General features: G+C 37.1%; 2 protein-coding genes and 1 long non-coding RNA gene across 15 annotated transcripts in view; 1 reads left to right on the top strand and 2 right to left on the bottom strand.

Moving 5' to 3' along the window:
- The window catches only part of il17rel (interleukin 17 receptor E-like), a 29,444-nt gene extending 25,759 nt beyond the window's left edge, over positions 1-3,685 (bottom strand). Inside the window, exon 1 of the mRNA XM_002666890.7 lies at positions 1,378-3,685. Within this exon, the coding sequence (XP_002666936.3) occupies positions 1,378-1,479 (102 nt within the window). The 5' untranslated portion in view covers positions 1,480-3,685. The remainder of the gene's footprint in view (positions 1-1,377) is intronic.
- A 4,407-nt stretch (positions 3,686-8,092) lies between these two features.
- LOC141381008 (uncharacterized) lies at positions 8,093-10,909 on the bottom strand. The gene is made up of 6 exons (XR_012400475.1): positions 10,871-10,909; positions 10,446-10,550; positions 9,347-9,475; positions 9,087-9,172; positions 8,734-8,776; positions 8,093-8,636 (listed from the first exon to the last, which is right to left on the bottom strand). It is a non-coding gene; the product is annotated as an uncharacterized lncRNA (long non-coding RNA).
- Positions 10,910-13,677: 2,768 nt separating this feature from the next.
- Positions 13,678-22,304, top strand: part of ube2q2 (ubiquitin-conjugating enzyme E2Q family member 2) — a 32,844-nt gene continuing 24,217 nt past the window's right edge. For 9 of the 13 annotated variants that reach the window (XR_012399810.1, XR_012399808.1, XR_012399809.1 and 6 more), the window contains exons 1-2: positions 13,678-14,012; positions 15,351-15,455. Coding sequence is in view for 4 of the 13 variants with exons in the window: in NM_001328204.1 (NP_001315133.1) it covers positions 13,854-14,012; positions 15,351-15,455 (264 nt within the window). In the remaining 9 variants the exon portion in view is untranslated. 13 annotated transcript variants of the gene reach the window in all.

The following is a 22,304-nucleotide window of genomic DNA, read 5'->3' as shown; positions in this document are numbered from 1 at the left end:
AGACAGAGCAACTATAGCACGGCTATCAGGCAGATGAAATAAGTCTTGTATATCCTCATATCCGATTACGGTAAAATAAAAACGTGAGAATAAAATCATTTAAAATCTGTCTAACAACCTAGATCATTGAAAGTGAGTTCTTTGCTTGTGTCTTCCTCTGTAAGACTGAAAGCAATTATTTTTTTTTTTTATTTCACATAAAACGCAATTCTGTGTTGTTTTAGATGAGGTCATTTTATGACTCATAAGTGAAATCGTTTTAGTCTGTCGCTACTGTTGAAACACAGAAATACCTTGTACCAAAATCACAAACAGTGACGCAACAGAGATAAATGTTAATACGTGCAATTGACTAATGGTGTGGTTCTTTTAATTCTATATCTGTTTTCTACAAGTTAAATTTCTCATTCATATAAGTAAAATGTTTAACATTTATATAGGCACACACTGTAAAAATGTGTCGTACACAGTTCATTCATGTTTTTCCAACAAAAATCGATTAAGTTAACTTAACACTTTTAACAACTTTATGTGGATTTAACATAAAAAATTAAGTTGTCCCAATGAAATCTTCAGAATTGTTTCAGCTCATTTTAAATAAGTAGTTTGAACAAGAAAAATAAATGAATAAAAATTTTGAGTGTATTTTTTAAATATAAGTGATTTATTCAATGATTTCGATGGTCCCCTTTAGACTTTTTATTAACTAATAACTAACAGTGGGTAGATTTTAAGGTCTGTTTACCCCCAAAATTACAATTCGGTCATCATTTACATAATTTGTTTCAAACCTTTAGTTTCTTTCATCTGTTAAACACAAAAGAAGATATTTTGAAAAATGTTGTAAACCTGTAACCATTGACTTTCATAGTAGCTGTGCATTATTCCTATGGAATTCAACACTGTAAAAATTGCAGGGTTTTGCACAATCTATTCATGTTGTCCCAACAGAAATTGGTGAAGTTAACACTTTTAACAAATTTATGTGGATTAAACATTAAAAAAATAAAGTTGTCCTATTGAAATCTCAAGCATTGTGTTGTTTCCGCTTATTTTTATCTAATTTTATTTATTTATTTTTTTTGAGTGAATAAAATTCTTTAAAATATCTTTTTTTGTGCTTGACTAAAATAGTAAATAATGAGTACATTGCATCTTTAGGTGAACAATCCATTTAATATCTACACTTCATTTTCGATGGTCAAACTTCTGACAATATCTAAAGAGATTTTAACCTATTCTAATAGAACACTTTGAATGAAAACCAAGCCGTTTTTAAAGCTCAAATTAATAAACATGTACATTCTACATTAGGTATAATCAACAAATCGTCTAATAGGTACCACCAAAATAAAATGTAAACAAAAACTGACAAACCTCAGAACAATTCCAACCACAATCCTGGTTCCTCTCAATCCTTTCCATTTGGACCGTGTGTTTCTGAAGTAGGAGCAGAAGAGGAAGCCAAAAACAGATCATTTTCGGTCAGTGTTGAGAGAATATCGCTCCTGTACAAACCTGCTTTATCGCTATGAATGACTGTCTGTCTGTCACACAACATATAACGCTTTGAAAATCAACCGGCATTGACATTTAGAGGGAAATTGACCCGCCCACAAAACAAAAAAAAATTGAAAGTAGGGGAGAAGTGGGGGAAAGTTGCTCATCCATAGATCAAAATAAATGTGTTTATACCAGTAAACACAATTCAGGTGAATTATTTAGGCTATAAAAACATTGAAGATCGCCTCATAAATTAATTCACGCGTTGAACATCTCTCACTCTGCCACTTATTCTTTTACAACGCTTGACTATCATTTTACACAAAAGCTGTTGTAATAAAGTGTAGGCTAAATTCTATATTAGCCGCTAGATGGAGACAGACAGAACTTAAAAAAGAATTTCTCAGCAAAACACGCAGAAATAACACACACATGTTGTTTTTCACATTTCAAAAGTACTTTCGCATTCCAAACGTTACATATTTCCAACAAGCACATTAAAATGTAAAATGGCATCACAGTGAAATAAAAAAATCTAGCCTATTAGCAATGTTTAAAATGTATAAAAAGTTTGATTAACTACAAATCATCTACAGCTGGACACAACTAAGACACAACTACTAGCCTACTACTGGACATGCAGACATATTTGAAGGCAGTGGTTCTCAAACTTTTTTCATCAAGTACCACCTCAGAAAAAAATTGTCTCTCCTAGTACCACGAAAATGAGCAGTATTGAAATACAGGAGCATAGTAGGCCCAGAAAAGCAGCTACAACTCTGCACAGTTAAAAAAAAACCTGGCAAATTACCTCAAAAACATAGGCTATATGTCATATATGGCATATTATATACATAATTTTTGGTAAATTTTGAAATGTGTGTTGCATGTACATGACATATTTAATTTCTCCGCGTACCACTAGAAGAAAGCCCGCGTACCACTAGTGGTACACATACCACAGTTTGAGAACCACTGTTCTAAGGGATAGGGGACTCAAGTGGAAAAAATGGTACTTTTAAAAACTTTTTATTAAATAAAATATATTAGACTAAACCAGGGGTCTCAAACTCAAATTGGCGAGGGCCATTTTAGCGACTGACAATTCATAGGAGGGCCGCTTTAACATTCAAGCACAAGAAAAAGGTGGAAACCTGACATAACTGATGCATCTTAGGAAAACATATGATATTTTTTTTCAAGCATTACCTGTCAACAGTGATAATGCAAATCAGCATGCTTATCGTGTCACATCAGCTGCTGAAATATATCTGTGGCTGTTGTGTGTATGGCCGAGCGTTAGACACACACTCAGTCATTCTTCTACAGAGTATATGCCGTCAAAATCTAGCTTTTTGTTTCTTGTTGTACATATTGAAGGAGTAGTTTAAATTGCCCTGAAAATACTACAGATATTGGCAGAATAATTATTGTTCTGTCCCAACCAATTGTTTTGTCTCAATAGCGTAAGAACAGCAGAAAGCCTTTTGGGTAACTTGGGTAACTCAATATCTTTCTTTCTTTCTTCTTTTTATTTTTTAATCTTTTTATTTTTGTAAAACAAAGAGGGGACTTAACTTTAACAAGTTCAATTCAACTAGAAGTACAAATTTACTAATGTACATAGATTTATGGAAATCTTAATAAGCATATGAGAAAACTCTTTTAAGTGAGACCATTTGAATCGAACATTAGTAAAATGATAATATTTGTTACACCACCAGCATAACATGTAAGCCATGAAGAAGTGTTTGTAGAACAAAATACAGGTGGTATTAAACGAATTATAATCAAATGACCTTTGAATATTTACAAACAATAGAGCTTTAGTAACAATAGAGCACTAACGGGCATATATTTTAACGTTTAAATTAGCCACAGAAATAAAATGCATGTGTGTTAGGCCCAATCCCAATTCGTCCCCTTAGTCCTTCCCCTTACCCCTACCCCTCGTTTTGCGCGTTCACGCCAAGGGGTAGGGGTGTCCCAATTCTCTTTAGCTTGAAGGCGTAGAGCTAGGGGGAAGGGGAGAATAGCCCTCCGAACAAAGATTTTTCAGGACCACACTCGAAACTTTTTCAGAAAATTTTCCAGAATACATCGGCCACAACGGCAGTATTGCTGAACCCGGAACAAATACATTTTAATATAGTCATAACTGCGTTTGGGTTTTACCGACATGCTATTTAAAAAAAAAAAAAAAAAAAAAAAAAAAAAAAAAAAAATCGCAAAATTTTTCTATCTATAATCCATAATCATAACTTCTGTACAGCAGTCCTACAACATTCTGACACTCAAATACACTCAGTAATGTCTAGTGGCTGTGATTGAGCTTTTTACAGTGTCTGATATAATGTTGATGTTGTTTTTGGTGTGTTTACATAGATGAATAAGGCCACTGTATAAATACACAGTACAGTTATGATCTTATTGCCGCTGATATCGTTACGATAACATAACATGTGCATTTAGTATAAATGAAAAGATAAATAACAAAAAATAGCACAACTGGAACAACTACAGCATTCGCGATCGTCTAATCTCATATGAAGGAAGAGATCGCGATGACATATGATGACGTGTGCAGGTGCTGTAGTGCTGTCCCAATTCTTAGGGTTCAATTTTGAAGCCCTTCCCCTTAAGCCCTGATTGTAAGGGCCAAGGGGAAAATAGATACATAAATGTAATTGGGATTGGGCATTACTCTCGACCGTACACTGAGAGAAAATGAAAGTAAAACTAAACTGAATGCAGTACTTTAAATGTCGACTACGTGGCGGGTCAATACCACAAGTGGCTAGACACACCTGCACAATAGTGGTTCAAAAATATGTGTTTTGGCGGGCCGGATCTTGTATATTTTTAACGTCAGTTGCGGGTTGTAAGTGGATCGTGTCCGCGGGTTGGCAGTTTGAGACCCCTGGGCTAAAGGATATTTCACCCTAAATTCAACATAAACTTACCCTTAAAAGAATAGTTAATCCAAAACTGAAAATCCTGTCACCATTTACTCCCCTTTCAAATGTTCCAAACCTGTTTGATTTTTTTCCTTCTGTTAAACACACAAAATATATTTTGAAGAAAGCAGGAAACCCGTAACCACTGATATTCATGGTATTTGTTTTTCCAGCACTCTGGAACGCAGTGATTTCAGGTTTTTAGCTTTCATTTTGCTCAGCAAATTAAGATTTGGAACCACTTGAGGGTAAATTTTTAATTTTTGGGTGAACTATCCCCTTTCAAACTATTAAAAGTTTGTTGTTGAACAAAAAATAATAATTTTGAAGTGGACACTAACTGACTAATAATAATAACAACAACAACAACAATTCCAGTGGTTGCTCTTGTTGTTTTAAAGATTACTAGTTTAAGATCAAAGATTAAAACTAGCTTAAAGATGCAAGGGAATGATCACATTAATACAAATGGTGGAAAGAGTACTGAAAAATCATACACAAGTAAAAGTATCATTACTTGCCTAAGAATGTACAAGTAGACTAAAAGTATCTTTTGTAAATATTACTCAAAGTATGAGTAGAAAGCCTTTTTAAAAGTTCTTAAGAGTAGTAGCAAGTATTACGCTGTGAAAAGCTGATGCATTTACATGTAATTTGTGCACGTGTGTGTGTAAACGTAACATTCTGTAGTGCATTTAGTTATTGTTTAAGGCCATTTTGGTCATCATACAGTAAACTTCTGTCATATTATCATCAGTGACATTCAGTCTTAACAGTCCCTAGGTCATTGCGTGTAAAGAATCTTCTTGGACAATTTTAATATCCAAACAGTTTGCTGCATGTCTTGAGGTTGTTTAGCATGATGCGATTTACTTTCTATGTGCGATTTGATTTACAGAAATAGCATGACTGACTTTTCTAATCCCCATAGACAGGAAAAAAATAGTGACTGCAGACTGAAGGAATGTAGTCGAGTAAAAGTATCGATACTGCACTGAAAATCTACTCAAGGGAAAGTAATAGTACACATTTTAAAAACTACTTAGTAAATTACAATTCTTGAGGAAAACTACACAATTACAGGAATTTGAGTATTTGTAATTAGTTTTTTACATCACTGATTGTTTGTTAGTACTAACCGCCCTAAAATATTCAGATTTAGATTTGTTCATAATTATCATTAATATTAATAATCTTTATTAACACTTACTAACATCTTATGACATATTTCTGTTATCATATTTTGTGTTCATTTTAGAATATGTGGATTAAAAATGCTTAATGAACAGAGCAAGATAATCATCAATTTTGAAAATGTCCACAAAAACCATGCGCACAAACGAGGAGGATAACGTTTTTATCCAGTCAAAACAAATTAAACACATTTGCCCAATTATTTTTCAGCATGCACATTAAAAAGTCATGATGTTGTTTTAAAAGATCATACGCAAATAAAAATGGGTGCAGTGAGATGGTATAATACCAGCGGACTGGTAGCATTTTAGAACATCTGAAATGTTGGTCATTCTAAAATATATTAGCCAAAGCCCGTCATGAGTGGGGTTCAGTGTTGTTACCTCCCAGAAGGGTGATTACTTTTTCTGAATTCCCACAGTGACCTCTTCTACCTCAGCAATTTCCATTGTCTTTTCGATAATTGCCAACACCAACGCAGTGGTGCAGTGCTGTCGCCTGTAACATGTGAAGAGTTTGAATGTTCTTCCTGCATTCGCGTGGGTTTCCTGCAGGTGCTCAGGTTACCCCCACAGTCCAAAGACATGTGGTAAAGGTGAATTGGGTAAGCTAAATTTTCTGTAGCGTATGAGTGTGTGTGGATGTTTCCCAGAGATTGGTTGCGGCTAAGATGCTGGATAAGTTGACGGTTCGTTCCGCTGTGGCAACCCCGGATTATTAAAGGGACTAAGCCGAAAAGAAAATGAATGAATTGCCACCACTTTATCAGGAATTATGACTTTGTTCTCTTTGACTTAATGGATGCTGCTTCATTCGCAAATGTTTCATACAATATATAGTTTTGCGCATATATCCTATTCAAAACTTTGGATAAAAACAGCCATTGTCAGCATACAGGATCACAAGAAAACTGCAGGCAGGTGTGTTTGGTGTTGGAGCAAGACTATTCAGGACAGTGGCACTGTATAGGGCCAAAGTTGCCCATCCTTGACAAAGTTTAGTGTTTGTTTAATCAGTCCAGACAATTTCATTTCTCATGGTTTGAGACAGGGAAGGGCAGTATTTATGATACAAGTATTTTCAAATACTTATTTCAAACACAAAATAGTATTTTGTCATTGTTATTTGATAGGGTTTATTAAAATGGGTTAACATTTTGTATTCAAATGCACTGTAAACCCTAATGTTGTCTTTACTTAAACAATCAAGTAAAGTTGACTGAACATTACTTAAAATTTAGCATTTTGATCCTGTACCCTAAAAATAAGAGTTAATTTAACTTATATACAATGAAAATGTATAAACTTTGCAATTATAGTAAGCTTAAAATCACAATTAATTTTTTTGAAAAAAATGGGTCTCTTTAATGTAGTCTTGATTGTAAATCTCTAATATGTGCAACCTTTTTGCAAGGTCTCTGATTAATCAGAAAACAAGGCTTTGTGTATAATTATTCACCATAATGGGAATAAATGCTTACTTATTTTTCTTTTAAACATTTTTTCATAGTATATAATTACACACACAGACACACACACACACTGAACACAACAATTTCTACCAAACTGGCAAGTTAAATAAACTTAAATATGCAAGTTTTGGGAGACTCTGTTACGCAATTAAATTGAGGCAACAAGTTTACTCAATTAATTTTGTTCAGTCAGCTTATTAGGGTTTTCAGTGTGCATAAGTGTTGTGCATTTTTAAAATACTATAAAATACTTTGCAAGAACATGATGACATCATAAATATGGGGCCTCTGATTGGTGCTTTCTCAGTTATTTGCCCAGGCTTGAAATCAGAACAGAAAATTGATTAGGAAGGTGGTCAGTAATTGGAGTATGGATGGAAGAAAATAACAGACAGATGTCAACAAATCATTGAAAACAGTATACTGCACAATGTTAAGACCACTAATAATGCCAGTATAGTGTACAACTTGGCATCAGCGTCTTTGCTGAAGAAAAGAGATGGAATAAAATATCAGTCCTTAAGAACAGGACGAGGAGCTTCAGAACATCATCATTCTCAGTCTCAGTGCTGCAGGTGGAAATGCAGCACTGAGGCAGATAAAGATGGTGTACTGGTGTCAGGTCTGTAGCCCGCTTAGTGAAAGGGGTGGTTCTTTTTTCTCAAAAAGTGGTACTTTTTGCAGTTATAGGTCATATTCAGGCTACACAGCAAAATATGGGGACCCAAAACAACTCTATGGGTGTTAATTTCAACCCTTTGAAAGTGTCTCATGGGGTCCACTCAAAACAGACTTAAATCAACACTTTCAAAAGGGTTGGCACATTGACACCGAAGAAAGGGTTAATTTTAACTCTGGGCAGAGTTAAAATATGTAACTATATTCAACACCGCCTGGTGTAATATATTGTTATTTTATTCAACTCTCTTGAGTGTAAAAATGATAAAAAGGTCAAATAGACTGTAAATTACAAAAGAAAAAAACATTTTATTTGAAAACATTCACCACTTCAACAATTCATTCAGTTTTTAAAATGCAACAATGTCAAATATGCTTTAAATGTTTTATTAGTACAGACAGTATCAACAAAATATGTATGACCAGTGCTCAAAAAGGCTGTTTCAGTCCTTTGGTCCAAACTTGATGTTTCATCAGAGCAATTTGAAAGTTCAATATAGCGTCACTCATAGTTTTCTTCTGAACTCATAGTTTTCTTCTGAAATTACATTTTAAACAACTTGGCGTGCAAATCTTTCACTTCTGGTGTTTCCTTGGTCCTCCATATCAAACACAGCAGTTTAAATGAAGGTATAAATGCTGTAAACTTGTGTGAAAACAAACTAGAGCTAGGAAATCTCATCAAGCATGTCCTGTGAATGAAGTGCTTCCCAGCCACAGGATGTCCTTTATATCCATGACGATGTAGCAGCTGCTGATCGCTCGTCTGGTGGTTCCTGATGCACGGATATAGGGTGATGCTCATCTAAGAACTCTTCAAGACTCCAGCATGACTAAGAAAAATGTTTGAAAACAAATTGCAATCAAATTCTATGATATATTTAAAAGAACATTTAAAGTAAATAAAACATTCAAGAAATCTAAACTCACCTTTTGAAAATCTTCATGATGATCCACAACTTGACTCTCCCAGCTGGTTGAGGTGACAGGATATGGAAAAGTAGAAAAAACACATACATCACTGTTGGATCTCCAAAAACAATTAGGTTAACCACTATGACTAGAACTGGAAAAACAGGCAGCTGTCTGTCCAGAATCCTGAATTTAACACAACACTTGGAGCAAAATTTAGAGGAGCTTAAAATCTTTTATATCATTTAGTGATGCTGACTTCCCCAAAATATTGGCCACAGTGTAAAAAATATTCATAAACTTACAGTTTTATGTAAGCGTGTGCGTGCATGTGTGTGTGCGTGTGTGTGTGTGCGTGCATGTTTCTTTACCAGATTCAACTTGTTAGGCCCTTTCAGGTCCAGTATTGACGCCACCTTTCCTGGAGTCTAGCAGATGTTTCAGGTCCAAATATAATCTAAAATATTAGGATAAGCAGAAGAGGAAAAGTGCAAAGCAGAGCAAAACATTATTTAAGTAACAGTTCACCCACAATACAAAACTCATCACCGTCATGTCATTTGTTATTCTCTAATGCTCTAATACCCTCTCAGCTTATTGTGAAACAAATAAAGAACTTTATCAAACATACCTTCATTATTATCACCACATATGACCAAGAAGGTGTGCTTGGTGTCATTTCACCAACTCTGGAAATACACCATCCGTCTCTAATCAGCCACCGTCACAGGGTCTTGTGTTATTGTATAGAGAACTGTGGCTGTTAAAAAACAACAACACATTAGTATCAAACACATATGCATAACCTTCAGATAAAAGAGATAAACATCACAAAGTATGCCTCACACTTTTTCAGATATCTTTTGATTCAGATGTTGATTATTGATAATAAATCTAAAAATCAAACTTATATCATCATTAGGCTGCTCAAATATGAATCAGTTGATTAATTTTACAGACAGGTGGCTGTTTACAACGCACTAAATTGTCTTTAATAAAAAGGAAATGTTGTGTACAGTACATGCTAAGTTTAGCCTATAGTTTTAAGCACAATATCATGTGGGAGAAAAAGCTTGACTTAGATGTTCCTGACAACAGAAATAGCCTAACTTACTAACGTCAGACATCCCGAGTTGGGAAAAGTCATTTTCGGGGGATACAGAGTTGATTTGCGGGAGGTAACGTTAGCGGGAGAGATGAGAACCTGAAGAGCAATGAGATGAGTTGCGCGCGACGTACCTGAAGAGCGGTGGGGGTGACTTGCGTGCGACGTACCTGAAGAGCTGGGAGGGATGCGGTGGAGAGGGGTGTGTAAAGTGTTTAATGACCGGGCGGGAGACGCGCGATTTCCAGGAGATTATCATTCATTTGCGGGCATCTACTTGGGCATCTGGGAGTCTCTGTGCATTTGCGGGATAACGTTAACGTTAGTCCCGCAACTTCCGGGAGACTTCTGTAACGTCAAATGTCTGATAAAGTGCAAACGTGGTCATTTAAAGACATTAATGTTAACATTCCGACTTTAATGGTTGTCAACACTTAATATAATTCAAGCGTAACTGTTACGTTATCACGCGAGTCTATGGACTAACGTTATATGGACGGCCACGAATGAACCAGTTTAAAAGAGCTGCGGTGTTTAAAATAACCAAATTAACGTACACGAATAACAAACAATCATATGTTTCAGTCAGGAAGCCTTTTACAAGTAAGCATGTTCATTTACTCACCAGATATGTTTTAGAAACTCCAGAGCTCATGGAAACCGTCCTGTGTTGCCGTTAGCATCCGGGCAGAGTAGGCTAGGCTGCTCCGGGGATTCCCTCGCTAGTTTGCTTCAAATTAAAGGAGAAGTGTCGATTTTATTTTTCAGATGGGTAACAACGCACAAAATAGCATTAAGCGTGACAGAAATGTGTTGAACATGTACATTTGATGTTTTTATGCACTATGTATGCGTGAGCATATATAAAAACATTCTGAAAAGAAGTCAATAGTAATGCAGTTAAGCTAGATACACAAACGACCATGAATGAACCGCAGAAGTTTAAAATTGTCACTCTATTCTAAAATTATTAACTTAACAATATGTTTACAACTGTATTTCCTTAAAGAAAGTCAGTAAAAATACCAACATTTAGGTAGTTTGACTCACCAGTTGCTGTTCTAAACCTCAGATGGAAAATGGCGTCTGGAAAATTCTTCAGTGACTGGGGCTGCATGAATTCCCGGATGTTGGAAATAACTCCACCAAGTGTAGAAAAGATAACTCCTTGATTTCGCACTGAATAAAATCAATTCTAACTCTTATTATATTCATTTATCAAAATCTAACTCTTTAACGTCAACACTTTACTCTGAAATGCTTCAACACCGAGAATTTAACTCTGATGAATTTGCTGTGTACTATTTAATTTTAAGATTTAAATGCTGCATTTTAGTGATATGTTAAGCACTATTTGTTTTAAGAATAAGGTTTAAAATTTAGAATAAAAGTCACTTGTGCAAGGTTTTCATTCATTCATTCATTTTCTTGTCGGCTTAATCCCTTTAATAATCCGGGGTCACCACAGCGGAATGAACCGCCAACCTATCCAGCAAGTTTTTACACAGCAGATGCCCTTCCAGCCGCAACCCATCTCTGGGAAACATCCACACACACATTCACACACACTTATACACTACGGACAATTTAGCCTACCCAATTCACCTGTACCGCATGTCTTTGGACTGTGGGGGAAACCGGAGCACCCGGAGGAAACCCACACGAACGCAGGGAGAACATGCAAACTCCACACAGAAACGCCAACTGAGCCGAGGATCGAACCAGCGACCTTCTTGCTGTGAGGCAACAGCACTACCTACTGCGCCACTGCATCACCTCTTTTGGAATATGTCACTTAAATAAAAATAGGTGGTATAGCATTTATTTTGTTATCTAAGTACTTAAAATTACCACATACATTAGACCCATCTCCCCTTTTGTTCTGTCTCCCGGAAAACTCCAACATGGAATTGAAATATGGAATTTCTGCCTAAATGTGAATGAAACAGGCATTACATGCATTTAAAGTGCAAAGCCCACATTAACCTATTTTGAAGAAAAAATAATTCATTCATTTTCTTATCAGCTTAGTCCCTTTATTAATCCGGGGTGGCCACAGTGGAATGAACTGCCAACTCATCCAGCATGTTTTTACGCAGCGGATGCCCTTCCAGCCGCAACCCATCTCTGGGAAACATCCACACACTCATACACTACGGACAATTTAGCTTACCCAAGTCACCTGTACTGCATGTCTTTGGATTGCGGGGGAAACCGGAGAACCCGGAGGAAACCCACATGAACACAGGGAGAACATGCAAACTCCACACAGAAATGCCAACTGAGCCGAGGTTCAAACCAGCGAACTTCTTGCTGTGAGGCGACAGCACTACCTAATGCGCCACTGTGTCGCCCTTTGAGGAAAACTGAAAAAAAATCCCTTTAAATTTGATTGTCTTTGAACTATTTTTGAATATCAATATTTTACAAGGTATTGAATTTAGAAATTCCAGTATCTTGACAACACTAGACCTTAGTTAATCCCTCTGTCTAAATGAACATGTTTGTAGCTTTGTATCACACTGGATAACAACTCACACTATAAAATAAATCCTATTTTCAGATTTGAAGATAATTACATTTTCAAAAAACAAACAGAAACTGCAAATCAGGAGGTGATACACTGCAAAAAACACTTTTCTTACTTAGATTTTTTTTTGTCTTGTTTCTAGTCCAAATATCTTAAAGTTCTTAAATCAAGAAGCATTTTCTAGACAAGCAATACATATTGTCTTATTTTAAGAAATAATATGCCAAAATAAAGTGAGTTTTTTCTTAAATCAAGCAAAATAATCTGCCAATGGGATAAGCAAAATAATCTTATCACAAATCAAAAAACACGATTACTTTGCTCACCCCATTGGCAGATTATTTTGCTTGATTTAAGAAAAAACTCACTTTATTTTGGCATATTATTTCTTAAAACACGACAATAAGTTTTGCTTGTCTAGAAAATGCTTCTTGATTTAAAAATTTGTAGATATTTGGGCTAGAAACAATACAAAAAATCTAAGTAAGAAAAGCATTTTTTGCAGTGTAGGAGGCTCAAGAGGTATGATATGGCTCATAACAGACTAATAAATGAGAAATGGGTTAATTTATCAATTTTTTTCCTTTTTGGTATTACAAGTCACAAAGCTTTACAATTTATTGTTAAAAGACAACTACAAAAAACTTTATTTATCATTAAACCATGTATAATCCTATTATTAAGAGTGGAGTAGATCACCCTTTGAAAGTGGGGGTATTTTAGTAGGTTGAATTACAACTTCTTTCTTTGACTTCTTTGGGGTTAATCCCTTTCCCTTTCCCTTTCAACCCTAACAACACCCTGATTTCCCCAAAATTGTAGTAGTTGGTTACTTTCTGAACTTAGATTCTTCTCTTTGAAAATTTATTATTAATTTATAGCTTTTTCTGGCTAATTTTTACATCCCTAAATGTAAAATTTCAAAGAAACACCCCTATTTTTATTTTCAGAAAGGACTTTGATTTATATGTGAACTCCTTAAAAGAGTGTAAATTGCACGTAAAACTCTTTCTTGTTGTGAAGCATTTAATTTGTTTAATTTCCTGTGATTTTATGTATGTAACCCTTTTTGTCTTTTTATTAATATTGTGTCTTTGTAAATGTTCTTTCTTGCATAATAAAAATAAATGCATATTATTATTATTATGTAATTTTCTTTCTTTTATATGTTGGATAATACAAGAGGACTGTCATACAGAAGACGAAGAATGGTCAACCACACATTCACCTAAGAAAAACACAATTGGCGTCCCAGTAGTCCACGCAGATCTCGATCACCCACTTCCCCTCTCTCGCAGTATTTCTTGGCGGGCGTTGTTTTGTCGTCTCTCCGGCCTCCAGTTCGCCTCTCTCTCCCCGCCCCCTCTTTGTTGTTTCTCTCCTCCAGCCTCCCTCCGCCGCCGCGCGCTCACACACACGCACTCTCGCTGGATCAGCTGCGCGCTCGCGGTCTCCGTGCGTCCCTTCCCCCCGCGGCCTGGCTGCTGATGAGATGAGTGGAAGATGTCGGTGTCGGGGCTGAAGGCCGAATTAAAGTTCCTGGAGTCAATCTTTGACCCAAACCATGAGCGATTTCGAATAATCGACTGGAAGCCAGACGAACTGAGCTGCCAGTTTAATGTGACGGGAGAAAAGCTGCTGATTATTCACTGCAACATCACGGTAAGATCCACCAGCCCCGTGTGTAGGTTTACATGCGAACAAGGCAAGGCCGAGTGAAACAACACCACCCACAAGCCCCTGTTTGCTCGAATAAAGCCATGATAGTGCGAATAAAAGCATTTAGGGTGATCAATGTTCAGTTTTATAATCAAAAAGATGTCAAAATCACTGCTAAACAAGCAGCGCGAGCTACGCTTAGCTTGCTGGTGTATTAGCTAACAAAGTTAACTGCGTTTGCTCTCGGTTTCACTTTGTTGGCTTAATAAAACCATCAGCTAATCGTCAGCGTTATTTATTCTTGTGTACAGGAGATGGTTGACCAAGACCGGTGGATGTTTTGCATTCTGCGTCACTTTAAATTAGTTGTCATGTAATTAGCTTGTGTGCTAATTTGGCTTAGCTGGTAGTTTAGCTTGCTAAACGACGTTTTGGGGTGAACTTATTTTTTAAAATCTTTTTATCGCGGATTTGGGATGTTGTTTGTGGATTATTTATCGAGCATTGAAACATTTTGTGTAAACACAACAGTTTGTTAAATCCTCGGCTAGCTAATTTCGCAATTTGTTTAGCTGGTTTGTCGAAGTTCTCCGTTCAGCTAACTTGGGCCTGCTACGAAATGCGTAGATTTAAAATGCTCGAAGTTTGTTCAGTTTTTCGCCATGTAAATGATTTTATCATAAATGTATAATATTTTCGTAACTGTTAATGTTGCCTTACATGTGCTAGCAACATTAGCGCGTTTTCAGTCATCGCGTTTATTTGCCATTTCGCATCTTTGAGCGAAATCTGCATGTATGTTGAGTGTATGCTAACTGCACTACATTATGAAGGAGTGTTGTCATCAGAACCTACATTGTTTTTGCAAAACGACGCCACTGCAGTGCAACTGGCTGCTGTTTTTTGTGTGTTCTAGAGGCCAGTTAGTTTGCTGAGCTTGTATACTGATTTGAGGTGCTATGAGGTCAGTTTATGGTCCTGACAAGCAAAAGAATATCACATCGCCATCATTTTGGCTCTCCCTTGATGGAAGACACAATGGGAGGAGATTTCTAACTAGTGGATGAGAACATAATGTTCACATGATTTTACGTGGAAGATCATCAGCTCTGACAAACACTTCTCTGAAATAAACAACACTGCGCGGGTCTGCTGTGGTCTTTTCTCATTGAGAGAAGAAGCTGCAGAGTTTGATTCATTGGTTTGGCATCTGTTAATGTGGCTGTTTGTCATGCAAGTGGCTGAACTGAAATGAGAAGACTTTAGCAACCTTGTGAAAGGACAAATGGGTTTGATACGGGTATGAAGATGCTGATTTTGTTACTCTTGATGTTTTTGTAGGAGTCTTATCCTTCAACACCACCAATATGGTTTGTTGATTCTGATGATCCAAGTCTGACTGAAGTCCTTGAACGACTGGAGGATGTCAGAAAAGGCAATGCTTTGGTAAGGAAGTGTTTTTTTCCCACTTGAGATGGTAATGAGATGGTATTTTGATGCTTGATTGGTGGCTGTTAATTTTTTACCCTGTAGACAATTAATACTTTTATTTCATCTTGATAGAACTGTAGCAAATACACTTAAAAATACATATATTAAGCAGCATAACGGTTTTTGAGAATTGAAACAGAATTTTTATTGACCCCAATAAGGATTGTTTAAAAGTAAAAAGTAAGATAAAAGTATAAAAGTAAAACTTAAATTTAATATCATTTTAGTTTAGGCAATGTATAATTGCATGCTAAAGTTTGCCTGAATTATATCTATGAATATAAGGATGCTGTGTAGTTTATGAAATCATTGAAGTCCTACTAGATTTGAAATTATGGTGATTTGTTTACTGCAGTTACCAATGCAACACCATTATTTCTGCAATTCTATAGGTGCCAACCTGCTAAATTAGCTAGATTTAATATAATTTTTTCAGTATATGAATATTGTTTTAGTTTTGGATTAATTTCTTACATTAATATTTAATTAATATACTGTAATTTAAAATCTCACTAGTGTTTACGGTTGAAAAGTGGTTATATTGTCTTAAAGTGGATGGAAAGAGTCTTATGGTGCTTTCACACCTGTGAATCGATTCAGTTGTTCCGAAACAGAGATTACAATCGTTACATTGCTTTTGGAGCGGTTCGCTTTCACACTACAAAGTTTCTAATCGGACCAAAGGAGCTAAAACAAGTCACGTGCGAGTAAACTCTCCTTACATTGGTCAGAGTGTCAGGGTTCATTTTCCAGCATCCCGCTAAACTGTCAGGAGAGGTGGTGGTTTGGTGGTGATTGACAGGGTGCGCGTGCGACGTGTCTGAGGAGAGATGCGGTGGGGAGGGGTGAGAAGGGTGCATAACAATGCCTATTTAAGGATCGGGAGGGAGACGCGAGATTACCGGGAGTTCATCACTCGTTTTCGACTCACGAAACTTCCCACCCTACTCATAATTCTCTCTTCATATAGCCATAAGCCTATTACATATCCATAAAACACTGTGATATAACCGCGCTCGGATCGGATCGCTTTCTCACTGCAATCGAACTGCTCCAGGGTTCGTTTCAATCGAGCCGAGACCACCTCATTCAAGCGATCTCGAAGCGATTACTTTGGCGTGGAACAGAGCGCGATTGCCCTGTTCACATATGCCAAACGAACCGCGCTAACTGGGCAAACGAGATACGTTCCGAAATAAAAGTGTAGGTGTGAAAGCACCCTTAAAGGTCTTGAATTTCACTCTCTGATTCTTGTATATACTCTGCATGGTTTCCGCTACATTCATTCTTCCATGGCGGTGTGCCACGCCAAAATACATACTGTCACAGCTACATTACAGCTTCTCATTCAAAACGTTTTATTTATTTATTTTTTTTATTAAAGGTTATGTGAATTATAATAGCACGAGTTTTTTTGTAACCGTAGTAGTGCTGTGCGTCATTTGTTTACCCTTTAAGGTGACGTGGTGACTGACAGGCTGACAGGTGTGTGAGGCCAGCAAACACAACGTATAGCCGTTTCATTGTACTTCGAAGGCATTAATGCTACTCAGTAGGTCTATCGGAGACATTCATAAACATTCCTAGCAAATCTAATAAATGCTGGAGACATACTCGTTACACAAATGCACTAAATCGCACCCAGCAGCGTTTGTTTGAGAGCGCACATGAAGATCCGCGAGCTCTTGAAGCGGCTAATATTTGTGGGGGCGTGCAAGAAGTTTTGTGCAGAGGAAATCTGCGCGCAAGCACAGAGATTCGCATGCTTGTAGGCTATTACATAAATGCAATCCTGACTTTTAATACTGCGCTCACGACATTTAACACTGAAATAATAACGCCACAGGTAGGGCTGTGTATTGGCAAGGGCCTCACGATATGATGCATATCAAGATACATGGGTCACGATACAATATATCACGATATATTGCGATACAATATATTCCAATTTATTTTCTCTCCATTTCAATTCATTAGAGCTGCACAGTGTGATTGAACAGAGAACTCACTGAAATGTATTAAATGCATATTGTTATTAAATACTTAAGTACAATGTATATGGCACTAAAGTCACAAATAAATGAAATAAACTATTTATAAAACTAAAGCAAGTAAAAAAAATAATAAATGCATCAAGTAAACAAAAAAACTGGAACACAGTGCTCAAATACAGGGGTTCCCAAACTTTTCAGCCCGCGACCCCCAAAATGAGAATGCCAGTGACTCGTGACCCCCAATATTCTCTCAGGTGGTGGTTATAAATACAGAAACCTTGTATGCAATGATGCACACACACCAATAGACCCAAGTCTATTCTTTGTTTTTGTTTTATGTATGTCAGTGCTGTAAATGGGCTAGAAAGTTTAACCTGGTGTTACAAAATCTGCTGCAGTGACAGTAAATGTAATTACCCGAGAAGTCGCAATCCAATAGAACTAGTAACCATAAGCTGCTATAGTAACTATATAGTTTATAGTAACTATAAACGACTATTTTTTCTCATCAGTAGATTATTGATAAAATACAGTAAGTCTTAAGGTTTAATAAAAATTAATTGATTTTTGAAAATCACCAGGCGACCAACCCCCCCCCCCCCCCCCCCACATTGTCCCGCGACCCCCACTTTGAGAACCTCTGCTCTAATATGCAGTAAACTATTAGAAACGGACAGTGCGACTGACAGCATCATGAACATTTTGCTGTGGAAACTGGTCTCACACGGGTAAATTGATTGAAAATTGAGCGAAACATTTTACATGCTACATGCCGGCCAGCTGTGCTGTTACGGTCATGTTTGCCGCGTTGTCTGTTACAACAACAGGTCCTTTCATTTTTTTTGTCCCATTCCTCCTATGCAGTTTTTAGTAACTCTGCAATGTTAGTTGAGGTAGACGGAAGCTTAACGATGTTATCCAGTGTAGTTTGCCTTAAATTAAGAGGTTTTGGTTGAGGACGCAGTGCTGCTAATTCATCTGCGTGGTGTCTTGTTAAGTGATAACGCAAGTTCGTAGTGTTTCCTGAATATTTAAGATGGCTTTACAAAGCTTGCAAATGACATTTTTTGTCAAATTCATTAGTCTGGTATAGTGCTAAAACCAAAGTGCAGCAACACGCCAGCTCTAAAAGCTTGAGGCACCTTTATATTTTCCACCTTCCTCACTCTTGCTTGCTATTGAAACCATACTACTTAACGTTTTGTTGATAGCGAGTAGCAGAGGAGGAGGTTGTTTGGCACAACTTGAATCGATACTTCAGGTTGGACTATCGATACACTATATTGAAAGAAATTATCGCGATAGTTAAATATATTGATAATTTTGCACAGCTCTAGCCACAGGTAGTTGGTCTGTGTAAAAAAAAAAAGACCTGCCGCCACAGCTGGAAAAAATCCTAAAGGAAACACTGCTCTGAAAGAAATTGTGTGAAACCCAGCATTTTTTAATGTTTGGTTAAATTGTTTGGTTTACAAGTTGTTGTTGTTCTTGTAATGCTATTAGTTAAAAAACGAAAACACATGCTGTTGTTTCCGTACAATAATGATATGCTTTTAATGTCAAATTAAATATTAACTGTGGTTTAACATTAATAGGTACTATTACATATGATTTAAATGTACAGCCAGTGTTTCCTCTAGGATTTTTTCCAGCTGTGGTGGCAGGTGTTTTACACATATCTACCAATGACTGTAAAAAATATGGACGACGCGACAGCCCCTTTTCCCATTGAACGCCTTGAGGGCAAAACGCCTGCTTGACGGGCACAAACTGTCGCAAAAGACTGCTGAAATTGGAGCCTTGACATGCGCAGAAGGACTGTCTGATGGAGCCAGAGGAGGAGCCGCGAAATTGAGCGGAGTCGAGCTTCCAACCAAACGCTTTATGTAAAATCAACCACGCCCCCGAACTTATCAGCAAGCGTTTGCTGTCATATCAACACAGATGGATGTAATAACGTTAACAAATATGAGGGTTTTTTATATTCAATCGCGCCAGCTCCGGGCCGCAGCGCATAACCTACTCGCGGCGTCGCGGGCTGATTCCGGCTCGCATGCGGCAGCGCCGGCTCGCCCGGCCGCCGCATCTGGCTCGATTGACTCGGGCTGGAATCGGGCAGTGAGTCCAGGCATCCGGAGTAGGTCCAGCAGAGGTAGTCAGTCTGAGCTCTGAGGGGTAAGTCTCCGGCAGGCGAGAATCTAGCCGAACTGGTATTTTGCCACCTGGGTGGCTAGGCGTGTATCAGCAAACTAATAAAGCCCGAAAAAAGCCCTGACCTTAGCGAATAAACAGTGTTCCACCAGGATCATGTATGTCAGAAACTATAGTTTACTGCTGAACTCATTTTATCATGGTAAAATAACACAGAAATCGAATAAAAACACTTCAGTCTCCTGCCGAAGTTCTGACGCGCTGCTTTGAGAAACTGTCAATCACAGCTGTCAATCACGATGACACGCCCAGCATTAAATTACTGCTAAAAACAAACTGTTTACAAAAATGAAGATCTGCACCTATTTCAGCACAATAACCAGTGCCTTAATCGACCAGAACCATCTTTCGGGACATTTTGTTGCATGTGTAATAATTTTTTTCATTTGGGCTCAAGTCTCCTTCATTAACACGGAGGAGGCGGGCTTTATGACTTGTACTGCAGCCAGCCCCCAGGGGGCGATCTAACGGCCGAGACCTTCACTCAAACGCAGGCTTGCGGCACACTTGATATCTACCAACTACCTATGCGTATTTCAATGACAAATTAAGAAATGTGGTGAGCGCAGTACACGTCCGGGTCGCATTTATGTAATGCTTGCGCGCTGATTTCCTCTGCTCGTGCACGAAGCATCTTGCAAGCCCTCAAACATGCTGCTCAAGCGCAGAACTTCTTGTGCGCTCTTAAATAAACACTTCTGAAGTGTGATTTAGTGCGTATATGTAGCGAGTATGTCTCCAACATTTATTAGACTTGCTAGGAAAATTTATGAATGTCTTCTATAGACCTACAGATTAATGCGTCCTGAAGTAAAGTGAAACAGCAATAAACTACTCAAGCAAGATAATGTTAAAGTATTTGTATGCAGAGCCACAGATCTTTATCTATAAATAATTATAGTTATGGAAACTGTGTTCATCTCAACTAGAGCTGCACGATTTTGGCTAAAATGAGAATCGCAATTTATTATTATTATTATTTTTTTTGCTTAAAATAAAGAACACGATTTTCTCATGATTCTGTATATGTAAAATAAAGGTATGGTAAAAACAAACATATGGCACAACATCGATAATAATATTATGTGTAGGTCTACTGGTTTTTATAAATAATTCTTGTCTACTTTTCTACTTATACGTACTATAATTATGATGTTGCATTATTATGTTTGAGATATATGCTTGCAATCTGTCACATTAGACAAATTTATTCACTGGTAAAATCAGACATTTGCCATTATCAGATTATATTCAACAATATATAGGCCAGAGTAGTTATACTGACATTGTAAACATTTATTTTCATGCACAACTGTGGGTTCGCTATGAAAGAAAAAACATATTAAATGTTTCCCGTAATAATAACTCTAAAATGCGATATGATCATTTAAATAAAGTGCATACTTTGGGTTTCATTTTGACTGCTAAGTGCTTGTTCATACTTCGCGCGCGGCTCCCAAACGATCACTCTGTGCCACAAACTGAATATTATTTACAACTGTATTATCTGTTACTCGCAACATATGCCGGTTCTGTTCACTAGACGCGCGAGTCTATCATTAAGTAGAGCGCGCGCGCCCGCCCTCTCTGTGATAACAGCTCACGGTCAGCAGCTCATGTCACGTGTGATTTCCCGGCCGCGAAAACATCATTATATGAAGACAAAAATGACAGTTTTAGGTGAATTATACCTTATAAATACAGTATGTGACTCATTCAACATCATTCGGAGGTGTCAGTGTCACTGAGCAATGTATGTGAAACAATGAAAAGACTCGTGCAGCCGCTTTTTCTTCTCTTGTGAACTTGAAAATATGATTGGCAGGATCATAGAATGGTGGATTAAGATCATCTAGGGGGTCGAATCGATCTTTTAGCGAAAGCGATCTTTTAACGATTAATTGTGCAGCTCTAATCTTAACTGAAAGCTACGTCGTGTTTGCTGGCCTTACGCATAGCGCACCTGTCAGTAAGTCAGTCAGTCTGTCCGCATGTCACCATAAAGTGTTAAACAAATAGCGCACAGCCCTACTACGGTAACAGAAAAGTGCTTACTGTTATAATTCACTTACCTTTTAATACGATGCGATTGTTTTGGTGCGATTATCACCCGCTATTAAAAACAACAACAATGAATGAATGTTTTGAATTAATAAGAAGCTGTAATGTAGGGATGAATTTTGATGTGGCGCCCTGCCATGGAAGAATGAATGTAGCGGAAACCATGACAGCCGTACTTTGGGTTTATTTTAAATCTGTCTAATACTGTGACCTTGTCACATTCTCATACAGCCAAATGTATGTTTTAAGCCTTTAAAGCGAAATGGTGACTTATTTCATTTAATTTACATGTATGTTAAATTGTGCTGAAGTTTTTTTTTTAATTTATTTTTTTATTTTATTTTTTTTATCCTGGACAATATTTATATAGTTGTTATATAAAAGCTATTCTACATGTGCTTGATTGACATTGGCACACAAATAGTAATGTTCCATAATCATGTTGCGCTAATCCATAATTAACCATAATCCCCTTTTTTTTCTATTATCTGAACTTAATTTGTTCACATTTTTCAGTCAGACCCAGTGATCCATATCA

Source organism: Danio rerio, chromosome 25 (assembly GCF_049306965.1).
Source record: "Danio rerio strain Tuebingen ecotype United States chromosome 25, GRCz12tu, whole genome shotgun sequence".
In the NCBI taxonomy this organism is placed as follows: domain Eukaryota; kingdom Metazoa; phylum Chordata; class Actinopteri; order Cypriniformes; family Danionidae; genus Danio; species Danio rerio.
The sequence above is the reverse complement of the archived record's forward strand: the minus strand, read 5'-3'. Positions and strand labels throughout refer to the sequence as shown.